The 15114-nt window shown below is 52.8% G+C and overlaps 1 protein-coding gene across 2 annotated transcripts in view; it reads right to left on the bottom strand.

Annotated features, from left to right (window-relative positions):
- Window positions 1-6572: 6572 nt before the first annotated feature.
- Window positions 6573-15114, bottom strand: part of LOC119093345 (cryptochrome-1) — a 42196-nt gene continuing 33654 nt past the window's right edge. For both annotated transcript variants that reach the window (XM_037216294.1, XM_037216293.1), the window contains 6 exons: window positions 14611-14743; window positions 13822-13944; window positions 12954-13043; window positions 11998-12155; window positions 11352-11508; window positions 6573-6728 (listed from right to left, as the gene is read on the bottom strand). In XM_037216294.1, the coding sequence (XP_037072189.1) occupies window positions 6600-6728; window positions 11352-11508; window positions 11998-12155; window positions 12954-13043; window positions 13822-13944; window positions 14611-14743 (790 nt within the window). In that variant the 3' untranslated portion in view covers window positions 6573-6599. The remainder of the gene's footprint in view (window positions 6729-11351; window positions 11509-11997; window positions 12156-12953; window positions 13044-13821; window positions 13945-14610; window positions 14744-15114) is intronic.

The raw sequence follows: 15114 nt of genomic DNA, 5'->3' as shown, positions 1-15114 counted from the left end.
ATCTACCTTGCTGTTTCCAACATGTGCACTCTGTAATATTCGCAACATACTTATTTGTCAAAATATTTGTGTACTTAATCCGCAAAAGTTTGAAACACTTTCGTCAAAGAAGACATGCGCACATGGAAGCGTATCTCGTAAGTTAAACGGAATGTTGCACTATGGCTTTTATTTCTCCTCTGTGGCGCTTGCTATAAGAAGTTGCTTTCGAGGACGCACTTTGGCTTCGGGAAACGAGGTATCACATGGTCTTTCGTGGACGCACTGACCCAAAATTTCAGCCAATGCACTTCTCGGTAAACTGGCCTTTGCCGCTCGCTGTGCCACCACAAACGTTCGTTTGTACTGGCGTCATTCAGCAACAGCTGACAGCGAGTCCCCCTCCCCCCCCCCCCCCCAGCACATTCTGCCGACGTCATGACGACGGCTGTTGGGACTACAGAGAAGAAGCGTAGTGCTGTTGCAAAGCGTTGGCAGCGTGATTCGGCCACTGAAAATAAGCCACAATTGATGTTCTCATTATGTCTTGATGGCACTTGCGATGGCGCTAAACAGTGCTATTATTAAGCTAACTTGGTCCTGAGGCTTTACTAGACCATATTTTTGGAATATGTCCAAAACGTGGGACACAAGTTTTTTCCGAAATGAGTTCTGCGCCAAACTAGAGCTATAGCGTACTGAACATCCGATCTTATGATACAAAACAAAATTAGATATGGCGCCTTGGTTTGCTGACCTATGGCAGGTCAAAGTCGAGCTATGACTGTCAGCGAAGGCGATACAATTTAGGATTACGTTCAACTCCATTGAAATGGGATCAGGTATGGAGATCAGATCAAAAGCTCTTGAGGTGGCTTTTGACGTTCATTTCAAAATCCTTGATCACAAGGACGCCAAAAGACACTTAGCTCGGCTTCACCAAGGCCAGAGAAGGTCACTGACCTAAAATGACACCTAGGGACCTTTTGCTTTGAGTAACATGGCGCTCGGGGTAGTCCTCGACGCTGAATTGGAATTCAAATATAAAAGCACTCCCGGGTCTGACCATAGCCAAAAGCTATTCAGCCTACACCAAACGGTTCGGCAAACAGCGAAACCTATTTCTAATATGCATATGATGTAAAACAATGTCCATTGATTTGCAATTCCAACTGGGGAATTTTGAATTTTTCTAAGCCACTCAGAAATGAAGTAATACACATCTAGCTGCGAATATCAAACCACTGCACAAATATTTACCAAAGCTTCCGTTTGAGAATGATACCCTGTTCTCGATTACGATTGCCTGAGTTTCAGAACACGTGTTAACAGCCTGCAATGAACACATCTGCGGTAAAAAGGGTCAGTGGGATTGGCCATGGAAGGTGGTTTAGTCGGCGTTTACCTGGTGGATTCGGGGGAATGCTCTCGCGATGGTCAGTTTCATAATGAAATACGTGGCCACGACCGCAGTCAGTGGAGGAAGCGACAGCGGCTGAAGCGTGTGGCAGCTTTAGCGAGCTGTAGCTTTAAGTTACGGTGCGTGCGCCAGGTGGTCTATTGGTGCAGCCGTGAATGTAAAAGTGTTATATGACATTAATGTTGCTTTCGGTGCAACACGAAAGACGCATCTCAGCACGGCATGACAGGGTTGCTCCCGAGCACATACCGGCACGGCACGACAGGGTCGCTCCCGAACACATACCAGCGCAGCATGATAGGGTCGCCCCCGAACACATACCGGCACAGGATGACAGAGTTGTTTCCGAACACATACCAGCACGGCATGACAGGGCTGTTCCCGAACACATACCGGCACGGCATGACAGGGTCGCTCCCGAACACATACCGGCACAGGATGACAGGGTCGCTCCCGAACACATACCGGCACGGCATGACAGGGTCGCTCCTGAACGCATACCGGCACGGCATGACAGGGTCGCTCCCGAACACATATAGGCACAGGATGACAGGGTCGCTCCCGAGCACATACCGGCACGGCATGGCAGGGCCGCTCCCGAACACATACCGGTAGGGCATGACAGGGTCGCCCCCGAACACTGGGAAGCCGACGGTGCTGGCACCTACCGGCCGGCGTGGGCGTGCCGCCGGAGGTCCCTCCAGGCACCGCAGTCGAACGATCGATGCCCGGTGCCCATCATGCAGACATGCATTAGCCATGAGCACACGGAGCGAACTAACTTGGCTTGGATCGGCCATCCGGCTTCCCGGCTACCTCGCCGTGACCAAAGCACTAACATCACTTTGATAGAGCGAAGTCATGAGGCTTCAAACGCGCAGGGACGCGAAGCAGGGACGCAGGGACGTGAAGCAGAGACACAGGGACTCAAACGAGCAGGGACACGAAGCAGGGGCGCAGGGACGTTAAACGAGCGGGGACGCGAGGCAGGGACACGAGGATGTTAACATGCGCTCGGTTGGGGGTCAAACCGATCCCCAAAGGTTTCTCCAGAATAGTTTCCGAACGGCGCGGCGTAGCCGCGCCAAATTTGCGTAACTCTGGAAAATTAAATAGCAGATCGTTTCAGATAAAAAATTTAGGTTTACCTTGAAAGGTCGTTGACCTATGGCAGGTCAAAATCAGGCCATGGTCTCAGCGAAGGCAATTTCTAGGGAATCGCCCGATCTGATACAATAACGGAGTGTTTGACGAAGCCATACATCTCTGAGATGCTTTCTTAGACACCGCAAATATTAAATGAGCAAATTGCGTTGACCTACGGTCAGGTATGAAGGTCAGGCCAAGGTCACAACCAGCCTGATTTATTACTCTAGGGCTTGCTGTATGGGGTAGGTTGTGGTGCTCATTTAGAATTTATTGACGGCAAGAAGCGCATTATGCATCTTCCATTGACTTCTCAGAATTCAGAAAAGATCATTGACCTAAGATGACCCGGGTCGGCATTTTGTTTTAGGAACATGCTGCCTGGCGAAACTTTGTCGCCTATTCAAATGCAAAACTCGAAGCAGTCTTGAATGATTTTGGTCACCATGACCTTCAAAAAGTCAAAAAACGTCACTGACCTCAAATCGGCATTGAGCTTTTGCTTATAAACAGTTGCCTAGGTTCTGTGGGCACTTTGCAGACCAACCTGGAATGTGACGTTGTTTGACCTTATTTGACCTAAAGGTCATGACCTAGAGAGCTCAAACTTTGACCTAAGTGAGTTCGCGTACAGGTTAAGACACCCTGAAAATTTGGTATTTCTAGCTTTTTAAGTTCCTGAGATCTCAGGGGGTGAAATTGACCCCCCCCCCCCCCCACCCGAGCGAAGGGTATCTGGCCGGCAACCCGGGCGCGTATGAAACGAGCAGGGACACGAAGCAGGGATGCAGGGGCGTGACGCAAGCGCGTGTGTATCTGCAGCACATTATGCTACTGCTCTCATCCACTTGGCTCGGGATTACCAGCCGTCCGCAGCAGCGACGGGTGATAGTGGTGGTAGTCAGATGGTGGCGGCCCTGGCTCAGTGAGAGTCCCACGAACATTTTGAGCACCAAAAGTCAACGCACAGTAAAACAAGAATAGAAGTTCCATGCCGTGGTTGTCTCCTCAGAGGCGGCGACATTCGCTTCACAGGCTGAGTTCCATGCCAGGGCCAGCTTCTCAGAGGCGGCGGCATTCCCTTCACAGGCTGCTTCACTGAAACTCGAGCTGAGGCAACGTGCTCCGGCAGAAACAGTAAGTGTTCCCTGGTCTTTGAGGGGCAGCCTACTGGGATGATGTCCCGGGGGACGTGTAAGCGAGTTGTGTTGAAGTTGACAAACACGCCTACGGCGCTGCGTGCAATGGCCGTGAATAAGCCCGCTCCCTCCAACTCTCCTCTGGGCTCAGGCTCGTCGGCCGCTGGCACTGCGGCTGCGGACTTGTCCGCCACTGACGGCCGCGGCTCACGCCGTCTCCTTTCTGCCTTTCACAGCGTGGTGATGGAGGAGCTCGGGTTGTTATCAGGGGATGAAGGCAACTCCCTGTCCACCCGGAGCTTTGGACAAAAACATTCGCCACATGCATTGAATGTATATTTGCGTAATGTTAAAAGCAAACGATGAATAAGTTATACACCATATCTGACAACCTGCCGCAAATAGCCTTTTATGTGTTTAGCCGTTAGCAAGATTTCTTGATGTAACGGCCGTCAATTGGCTCTCAATCAATGTTGTACAAGACGACGATGTAATCAAATAATGACGTTTTGAGTAGCATATTTACTAACCAGAGAAATGGTGTTGTCTAGAACAGTTTTTTCCACTTGAAAGCATTCCAGTAGCTATAGGTGAGCTTGTTTCATCATACCTGATACTTGCTTCAGTACCAACCAATGTGGAACATTCCCTTCAATGTAAGAACAAGGTGGTAGTTGCGTAGCCTAGCCGTAGCCTGAACTATGCCGCTGTCCAAAGTTGCGCACGTGTCGACAGTTACGTCTTCCGCCTCCCGTATCTGATATATCTGGGTGACTTACTTCAAAGAAAAGAAGATTGCTCACAAAAGCAACATCAGCACGCCAAACCGGCACGAGGAACAAAACATGGGCGAACTGGCCGCACACACGAAGATTACGTTACCGCAATCCTCTTCTGAGCTGGAGGTATCCCAGTGGATGTGAACCGGATAATGAGCATATCCAGGCGCTTGCCACGCGACCACAGATTGGAAAGGATACTCATAAGACATGTGACATGTGATATGTTCGAAGTGCACGCGCATCCCTCCCAATCTGACGTCGGCAAGGCCCGCGCCAACACTTGCATACTACCTGACTAACCCGCACCTGGATCCCTTCAGCCCAGGCGCAGCTTGGAAACACCGCCCAAGTCACAGCGCGCCGGTCTTGGCGGCAAACGACACGGCACGGCACACGAACGCAGCTCAACAAACGACACGGCTCGACAAACGACACGGCTCCGCCGGACAGGCGTGCAGCAGCTACCGCGCCGCGGCCTGGCACCGCGTCACACAGCAAAGAGATGAACACACGGAGGAGCGGCCACATCGAGCCGCGTGGGCCAGCGGTCGGCGACGGCAACGACAGCCAAGCGGCGGGGCACGAGCGGGCGGCGAGCGGGAGCAGTCGGCGATCGGGGGGGGGGGGGGGGGGAGGAGGGTCGTGGTGTCCGAGCAGGGGGACGTGACGTCAGTGACGTTGATCGGAGGACGGCGCCGCCGTCGAGGACAGCAGGGATGGGGAGCAACGCAGGGTAGAGGTGATACCGACCGGCGGCCGGGAGTCGAGCGACCATGTCGGAGCAGCCGTGCCACCCTCGGCACTGAGCTTGACTCTGGGCTACAGGGCCCAAGCAGAAGAGATGACAGTGCGTAATACTGATAACGGGTGGTCGCCGAGATTAAACAGCGCATTGGACGACGAAGAACATGACGTGAAGACAGTGGTTACGAAACAACACAGATACCCATTTTGAAAACGTCGAACGCTTCAATGCGCAGATGAAAAGATACCAGGAACCAAAACATACACATCCTTCTAGACAACGTATTATACGATAACACAAAATACAACATTGGGCTGGCTGAGCCATCGCAACGCCTGCGTCGCTCTGCGAAGCCTTTGCCAATTACGTGGCCACTGATCCCGACAAAGTTTGACATTACACGTCAGTGCCTCGGTGCAGCGCGCTCCTGCTCTGGACTGGGGCATCAGCGCCCAACTGGTGTGTCCCCCACCAGCGGTCAGTGGTTAACGGCGGTCCAGTCCAGCGGCCGGCCAGCCGTCCAGCTGGTGTATCTTCCACCAGCGGTCAGTGGCCAGCGGCGGTCCAGTCCAGCGGCCGGCCAGCACGTCCAGCTGGTGTATCTTCCACCAGCGGTCAGTGGCCAGCGGCGGTCCAGTCCAGCGGCCGGCCAGCCGTCCAGCTGGTGTATCTTCCACCAGCGGTCAGTGGCCAGCGGCGGTCCAGTCCAGCGGCCGGCCAGCACGTCCAGCTGGTGTATCTTCCACCAGCGGTCAGTGGCCAGCGGCGGTCCAGTCCAGCGGCCGGCCAGCCGTCCAGCTGGTGTATCTCCCACCAGCGGCCAGCGGCCAGCGGCGGTCCAGTCCAGCAGCCGGCCAGCCGTCCAGGTGGTGTATCTTCCACCAGCGGTCAGTGGCCAGCGGCGGTCCAGTCCAGCGGCCGGCCAGCCGTCCAGCTGGTGTATCTTCCACCAGCGGTCAGTGGCCAGCGGCGGTCCAGTCCAGCGGCCGGCCAGCCGTCCAGCTGGTGTATCTCCCACCAGCGGCCAGCGGCCAGCGGCGGTCCAGTCCAGCAGCCGGCCAGCCGTCCAGGTGGTGTATCTTCCACCAGCGGTCAGTGGCCAGCGGCGGTCCAGTCCAGCGGCCGGCCAGCCGTCCAGCTGGTGTGTCCTCCACCAGCGGTCAGTGGTCAACGGCGGTCCAGTCCAGCGGCCGGCCAGCCGTCCAGCTGGTGTGCCCTCCACCAGCGGTCAGTGGTCAACGGCGGTCCAGTCCAGCGGCCGGCCAGCCGTCCAGCTGGCGTATCTTCCACCAGCGGTCAGTGGCCAGCGGCGGTCCAGTCTAGCCGCCGGCCAGCACGTCCAGCTGGTGTATCTCCCACCAGCGGCCAGCGGCCAGCGGCGGTCCAGCCTAGCGACCGGCCAGCACGTCCTCGAGACTGGCGCCGGGCACGCCCAGGAACAGCTTGACCTCGGCGTGGCCGCTGGGCATGCAGTGAGGAGGACAGCTGTCCAGCTGCTGCGCGATGCGCTTCATTTTCTGGCGGAGGAGGGCGCGGGTTAACGTAGGCGGAGCCCCAAGCGGCAGCGGGCGAGGGTCATGTGATCGGGTAACGGCAAAACGTCACTGCCGCCCTGCTGCGCGGCGAATATGTAAACCAGGCGGCGGGCCCGGTCCCGCTGACGCAAAAGAGCGCACCCTAACGTGAACTTGATGCTGTCAGGTGTTGATGGGGCGTCTTAAGTGGGAGCCGTTTCTGCGGCCCCACCAACCAGACAGCGGCACTGTACTTTACTTGTTAGGAAGGCGGACCCTCACTAAGCGGCCCTCCATGACCCATTCAAATTAAGTGAAAGAGCTGACATCATGGAATTACCCGGCACCCCTATTATACATATATATATATATATATATATATATATATATATATATATGTATACATATATATTATTATTATATATACATACATATACATATATATGTATTATATATATATATATATATATATATATATATATATATTATATATATACATATATATATATATTATTATTATATATACATACATATACATATACATAAACATATACATATATATGTATTATATATATATATATATATATACACATATATATATATATATACATATACATAAACATATACATATATATATATATATATACACATATATATATATACATATACATAAACATATATATATATATATATATATATATATATATATATATATATATATATATATATATATATATATATATATATATATGGGTGCCGGTAGTTTAGTGGTTAACGCGTCTGCGTTAACTGCAGCGCGTCTGGGAAACCAGAGGCACGGGGTTGGATTCCCCGTGGTACCCGCCCTTCCTGCCACGGTGAGAGGCAGACGACGCCATATAGCCTCAGCAGCTGAGTGCGTCGTAAAGCCCCAATGACATACACAAAGTTATTATCGTTTATGCGTTCTTAACTAGCCAGATGCCTCAATTATTTGCCTATAGTGAGGCAAACTTGCCAGCCTTGCAAGATGAAAACACGCAAGTGGATACTCCGAGTAATAATACCGATTACAGAAATGAGAAATCGTAGCTTTTCGTGGAAAACCGGAAACGACAACAGAGCAGCTCAGAGCTACGACTGGCACGGAGTGGGTTGGTGCCCTGCCTCACCGTTCAGCGTTGTGCTCAGCATGTTCACGTCAAGCACGTTGGCGGTTCGCCGAGCCCATGTCTTTCAGGAAGTTTTCGCCGTGGGGTGTATTCAGAAAAGGACAAAATGTGAAAAAGTGAAAGCTTGAAGTGACTCTGTTATTGGTGCTTTTCTACAATACGTGCGGGGAATTTCAACACTTTTGGGGAAGGGATCATCTTCATTTGATGCTGCCTAGCACGCCAAACTTCAGTCGATTATGCTCACCATTTCAAAATGTTGTCCGATGGTAGCACATACCGAAGGGCACGGCTAGCCCCGGTCGGTGTGCATGGTATCCATTGGCCATTCGGTATCAGCATCAGAACATTGGAAACCATCCACAAAGCGGCTATGACGGTTTCAGGCCATGGTCATGCCCCAAATTACATACTTAAAAGTGCGGTATGAAAAGGCACATACTAAATATATGCAATTACATGATGCTAACAATGCTCAAGGATACGTAAGTTAAGTGCATTTGCGAAGAACACTATGCATATAGAGAGTGCCGTATTTATAGCCGTATATCTCATGGAATAACCAGGATAATGGGGAGTAGATGTGTTGATACTTCGGCTGCATGCCTACATGCAGGTAGCCGATACCATTCTGTATTATTGTGGTATATGCAATTATTCTACGAGAAATGAGATCATTAGTACTGTCATTCAGTGGTCACAAAGTTGAAACGGACCTTTCTATGCACTTTGGGCCGGATCGGATCAGTGGTAAAAGTCACATCACGTATGGAGGTTTTAAACGCGTTCAAAGCGGTTCCAGACAGCTGCGGCCCGATGCGAAAACGCCCTCTGTGTGGCATTCAATCGGTGTCTGGGCACGCTAATCCTTTAGCGCTCTAAACATTTAATCACGTCGCGGTGCGCCACCGTAGCCTCAACCCTCGGTCATTCAAGGGACTTTAGAGCCGAAGTTATGTGATGGTGCTTTTGGAGCCCGTAATTGCTGTTGAGGCAAAGATGATTGTTTCTCTTTTGATTTTGTGTTTCTCTTGGACGCCCCGCCTCAACGTGCAGGCAGTACGTGTTATGAGGGAAGATGTGCGCCTACATGACGCTTAATTTAATTTTAATAATAATTTTGACTTGAAGTAATCACGGAATGTGTATAAAGATACGAAAATGCCATTGCATTTTTCGTGACGCTCGAGACATGGGCATCCCATGGCAGACCGCAGTCAACTATGACATGGGCATCCCATGGCGGACAGCACTCAACTTTGACATGGGCATCCCATGGCAGACCGCAGTCAACTATGACGCCGACAATTTTGATGCGTCTTGGTGTGTCCACAGTCGGATGGATTGCTGATGGGATGGTGGCGATCATGATGCACACATGTATCATCATCAAACTGCTCACATGATTATGCAGTCAAACTGGAGGTCAGCCGACTTTGTGAATTTTGCTTGACCCAACGAGCATATAAGCAGTTTTCTTTTCGTCTATTTGGAGGGAATTCGCACTGTGCGAGTTCTAAAGTTCACGCATGATACGTTCCAGCCTGGTTTTGAGGTCGCTGATGACCCGGTCCGTCCGGGGATGCGCAGGCCACGTGCATGGTGCCGTCAGCGTAAGAGATGAGGCGGCCATGATTCAAGTGTCCATATAGATCGTTGGTAAACAAAATAAACGTAAAGGACAAGCCATGGGGAACACCGCATGACATGGGGAGTGTGAGCCGTCCTCCACACCCCACCTGCCCTCGACCACTCAAATAGCTCTTAAACCATCCCACATCAGTAACGCCATACCAAGATGGCTTGACGAGGACGACGTCGTGGTCGACGCTATCGAACGCCTTTGACAGAACGATCGTCCTTACCGACGATACAAGACCGTTACCGGTGTTGGCTACCAGGCGTCCGACTGCGGCGAGCGTGGCATCCTCGCTTATGTGGTGCGTCCTATGCCATACCGGGATGGATGCAGCATCCCCGTCGCGTTCAAATATTCCGTTAGCTGATAAGACAGTAGTACTAGCCTTATTCCTCGGCGAAACACCTCATAGTTTTTCTCCGAGAAATAAGGCTAATGCTACTGTCTTATCTATGTAAATAATGTCCCTCGCTAATGCATTGAACAATTTACATTCCGTTAGCTGCGTGCAAGCGGCCTTTTCTAAGACCAATGGAAGCCTTTCTGACACATGAGTGTCGCTATCGCGGCTGATAATATTCGTACCTGCAAGCTGAAATTTATTTCAAGCGGCTTGCTTTGTCTTGATTTTACGTTTCTAACGTAGGGACCTGTTCCACATAAGTGTGGGGAGCATTGCTGTCATTCCTCCTGTCAGTGGTTTGTGCATCCACAGCGAAAATGTTTGAATGAATAACTACACATTGCCTTATGTTATTGCATTAGAAATGTCAGCAGTCTGAATAGGGATGTCGACATCCTAGATTCGGGATCTTACCACGCTATTTAGAAACGCCGTTCATTTTGGTTCTTAAATGTTTTCTTAGCGACTTTCTGCAGTGTTAATCGGTCACAAATTGCGTTGTGATCAAAAACACTTATCATCATTAGCGAAATACATATTCAAGGCATTTTATTCGAATAAATGCTGAGCTCCGTGAAAAGAATCAATCTTCCTTTGATTTCGAACAAAGTTAGTAAAAAGGTTCTAATCAAGCCTGATTCATCGCGAGTTTGGTTTGAACTTTTGAGTAGATTCTGACCCTGAATCACATCGGACACAAGTCTCATCACTTAACTTTACGAGACGCTTCAGCAGTGCGGCGAGCCAAATAACACTCTTTCCAATCATCGCCCGGGCTTGAGTCGTCTGGGACCCGGCTATCCATGCTCGTGTTAAAGGTAGGGAAGGATGACGCCCCGAGCAGAGCATCGCTCCTCCTGCGCCTGAGGCCTTTGACCTGTCATCTCAGAGCGCTCCTCCTGCACCCGAGGTCAGTGAACTGTCATCTCAGAGCGCTCCTCCCGCACCCGAGGTCGGTGACCTGTCATCTCAGAGCGTTCCTCCTGCACCCGAGGTCAGTGAATTGTAATCCAGAGCCCTCCTCCCGCACCCGAGGCCAGTGAGTTGTAATCCAGAGCCCTCCTCCCGCACCCGAGGTGAGTGACCTGTCATCGCCGAGCGCTCCTCCTGCGCCCGAAGCCTGTGACCTGTCGTCGCCCACACCAGGTGGCCGCCCCGGCCCAAGTCAGGCAAGGAGCCAAAGCCTGCGATCGAAGCCGTGGGAAGCAGGGGTCACAAGGGTCACGGGCCTCCCACCTCCCATGAAACTTAACGGCAGCGGTGACGCATGTACAAGATAGAAAGAGCTTACTTTAAAAAGGCGCTTGGCCCATTCCCTTCTTAAGACATTGTAACCTGCGCGTGTTACGGTCAGCAGCAGGATGGCAGCCGCGGCCGTGAGCTACAGCCGTCGGCCCACGACACGAGCGGGGTAAGGCCGGCTCGCTGCTCACCTTGCAGTTGTGGCGCGAGGCTACCTGGTGGTCCACTATGCGGCACGGGTAGTCCTCGCCAACGACACAGCCGGCCTCGCGCTGCACCTCCAGTGGCGCCTCCCACGGCGAGAAGACGTACTCGGTGGGCATGCGGCGCAGCTCCGGCACGTACCGCCTGCGGGCAGGGGCGCGGCCGGTCGGACGTCGGGTTGGCGGCGGGCCCGGAGGTGCCCCAGCCGGGCGGCGCGCGTGTACAGCCGGCGGTCGACAGACTGCCGTTTTGGGGGCAGCAAAAGGTCTTGCTCACAGTCCCCTCTACAGTCGGTGCAACTACCCCGTCAGCCAACGGCGCTCTTAAAATGACGCACGAAAAGGTCTAGAAAAATCACCGCGAGGAAAACAGTTGCACTCAAAGCTGCTGTGGAAGAAAATGTCGCGGTATCATCGATGAATTTGGAACTAAGATTGCGGAAAAGCTTACGTATATATATATATATATATATATATATATATATATATATATCATACATCGTCACAGTGAGACAACTTGAGGGGGCGTGGGCCAAGCGAGGTGAAACAGCCCTGGCAGCTACCATTCGCTGCCACGCAGCCCAAGCTAATGCATCCAGGCGCTTCGCGGAACTCATAACAATGGGCCACGGACCTGATGTACTCCCCGGTGGGCTCGAACATGCGGCCGTACGCGACCGGCGAGATGATGTCCGAAGTGTCGAGAAACTTCTCGAAAGCCGAGGACGAGACCCACATCCAATTGCCGGCGCTCACCGACCAATCAGCGTCGAGCAGATGCTCGTAAAACACCTGCGAGACGGCGGCCCGTTAGGGCATTGGCAACATGGAGCGAAAAATGACGCCCCGTCGGAGCGACTGCTGGTGGAACATGATCATCACCGAATCGCAAAGGCTCTCAGGTGACACTGTGTGGACGACTTCTGACCCGACGCATGTCCAAGTGATGTGTGATTTTATCTATGTGCCTACTTAAGTTCTGGTGGACGTCTCAGAACAAACCGTTGGGCCTTAGCTCGAGGCAAGCCGATATTCCCTTGTGGCTATTACAGTTAGCTCCCTTCTGGCGTATTGTTGTGGCTATCGCGAAAAGAAGAGAATCGATTCGACAACCAAGCTAATTAATATAACTTAGTATAACTTATTTTGAGCATTTTTAAGGATAATAGGAGCCTGGCACAAAGGGTTCGCGCAAAATGGCTTATGTTCTTATCTAAGCGCTAACTTACCCGACACCACACGCAGCGACGTTTTGAAGAAAACACGCTTCATACATGGCAGTCTGCAGTTATGCAGACAGCCGACGGCTCATCCTGATCACATCCGGCTCATCCTGATCACATCCAGCTCACCCTGATCACATCCGGCTCATCCTGATCAGATACCATTTAACACACAACGGGAAAACACAAACGAGCGCCGCACACAGGCCGTCGCCCGGGTCCGGTCCGTCGTCCGCTGGCCCTGGTCTGGTCCAAACCAGACCAGACCAGACCACTGACAGGCCCGACTGTGTGGCCCGTCAGTGGTCTCGACCAACGAACGAGACCGACCCGCGGCCGGTGCGAGCGGGCCGGCCGATCAACTGGCCTGTAGTCCGTCGACCCAGCTGATCCAGAGGTCGCCGCGGGTCAGGAAGCAGCTGGCGGCGTTGCGAGCCACGTGGTGGATCCAGCCCTCCTGCCGGGCGGCGGCGGCGGACGCTGAGCGCACCGCGCCGTCGGCAGTGGCGGCGCTGGCTCAGCCGGCTCAGGCCACCCGACGCCGTGGAGGTGACACACGCTCCCGCACCCGCGCGCGCGCGCGCGCGCCCACATACACACACACACACACACACACACACACACACACACACACACACACACACACACACACACACACACACACACACACACACACACACACACACACACGCACACATCCACACACACCCTCCCCGACACACAAACGTGAGGCGAACACCATCCCGCCGGCGTCCGATGGGTACGGGACGGGCCGCTACAGCGTCGGCGCCAGACGGGGTGACAGCCGAAGGACTGGAGAGGACCGGGAGACAGCCGGAGGACTGGAGAGGACCGGGAGACAGCCGGAGGACTGGAGAGGACCGGGAGACAGCCGGAGGACTGGAGAGGACCGGGAGCGAGAGGACGTGCTGAGACGAAACGGGAGCAGGTTCGGGAGACGTGCCGCGACGGCATGTGAACACACTTCTCCACTGACGGTCACACCCGGCAGCTGACGTCACGCCCGGTCGGCTAACGCGCAAGCCCGACACCGAAAATGCAAACACCCGCGCACATGTCATCCCGCGTGACAGCACACCGGTCCTGCAAAACGCATCCATCAACTGGTGGACCACTTTCCAACGACGTTGGTCGGCGTGTTGGGCCGGTCGTTGCGACTCGAGCACACGAGGCGGCCGGGCCGGCGGCGGCGCTGAGCGCGAGCGGCGGCCCACCTGCACCAGCTGGCGCATGGCGGCGTCGATGAACGGGTAGCCGGTCTGCCCCAGCGTCCACTGCTTCAGCTGGCGCGCGTCTGACCGCCACCTGATGTTCAGGCAGATCGGGTTCGGCTCCATCTGATGCGGCAGGAGGCAACAACAGCTGTCGGTGTTGATGAATGTGGTTGGGTTAGATGGTGGCAAAAAGGACTTTTGGACTTGGAAATGTGTTTGACTCATTCACAAGAGGGTCTGGCACGAGCGAGGTTTCACCACCTCACCTACCACACCAACGAGTCAGAAGTTTGCTGCAGAGGCGGAGGCATGGTATCAGGATCGAAGACGGAGGCACGGTGCCACGGTCGAGACGGGAGACACGATGGCAGGGTCGGGGGCGGGACACGATGTTATGGTCGATGGTGTAGACGCAGTGCCAGTGTCAGGGAGGTGTCTGCTGGTCGACAGTGCGGCTCTGTACGAGCTCATGCGCGCCTGGCCATTGCAGGGGTTATATGTGAACTCAGTGCCGCAGAATTAATGCTCACCGTGTCTAAGGAGGGACCATCGGCGATTACGACGTAAAAGAACTCCCGATCATATAATCACAGAAGGCTGTTTTCACTGACACGGTGTAGAACAACTCACGTTCACCTGATCGTAGCAGGGGTTATCTGCAGACATGGTGTGGAACTCGCGCTCACCTGATCGTAGTAGGGGTTGTTCACGGACATGGTGTAGAAGAACTCACGCTCACCTGATCGTAGCAGGGGTTATCTACAGACATGGTGTGGAACTCCCGCTCACCTGATCGTAGTAGGGGTTGTTCACGGACATGGTGTAGAAGAACTCTCGCCAGATGAGCTGCAGGCAGATGCTCAGGGAATGGCCGTTAACGTCCATGATGGCCCGGAACACCTTCTGCAGCATGTGGTACATCCTGCCGGCGTCACCGACTGGGATGAAGTCACTGCTCACATCGCCGCCTTCACTCGACTTTTGCTTCGAAGCTGCAGACACGATGCTACGATGGAAAATGATAAGTATGCGAACTTAAGAAAGCTAATAGCAATAAAATGCATGTAACATGTATCATTATGTTCGATGTCTTGGTACTTTTCTGTGGCGCGTCACGAACAATGCTCGCCGGAATGATTGCATGCAACTTTTTGGGTTTATTACCTATACGTTTGTGTTTTCTTGTTGTGAAAATGGTTATAACTATATTGGGACTGCATTTATAATTGTGCGAATTCCTGTTCATATTTGTGACGATAAATACACAAATGGCCCAAAAAAGCATATCAAATA

Source organism: Pollicipes pollicipes, unplaced genomic scaffold (assembly GCF_011947565.3).
Source record: "Pollicipes pollicipes isolate AB1234 unplaced genomic scaffold, Ppol_2.1 Scaffold_4002;HRSCAF=4701_pilon_pilon_pilon, whole genome shotgun sequence".
In the NCBI taxonomy this organism is placed as follows: domain Eukaryota; kingdom Metazoa; phylum Arthropoda; class Thecostraca; order Pollicipedomorpha; family Pollicipedidae; genus Pollicipes; species Pollicipes pollicipes.
Note: the sequence above shows the minus strand (reverse complement) of the source record. Positions and strands in the feature narration are given on the sequence as shown.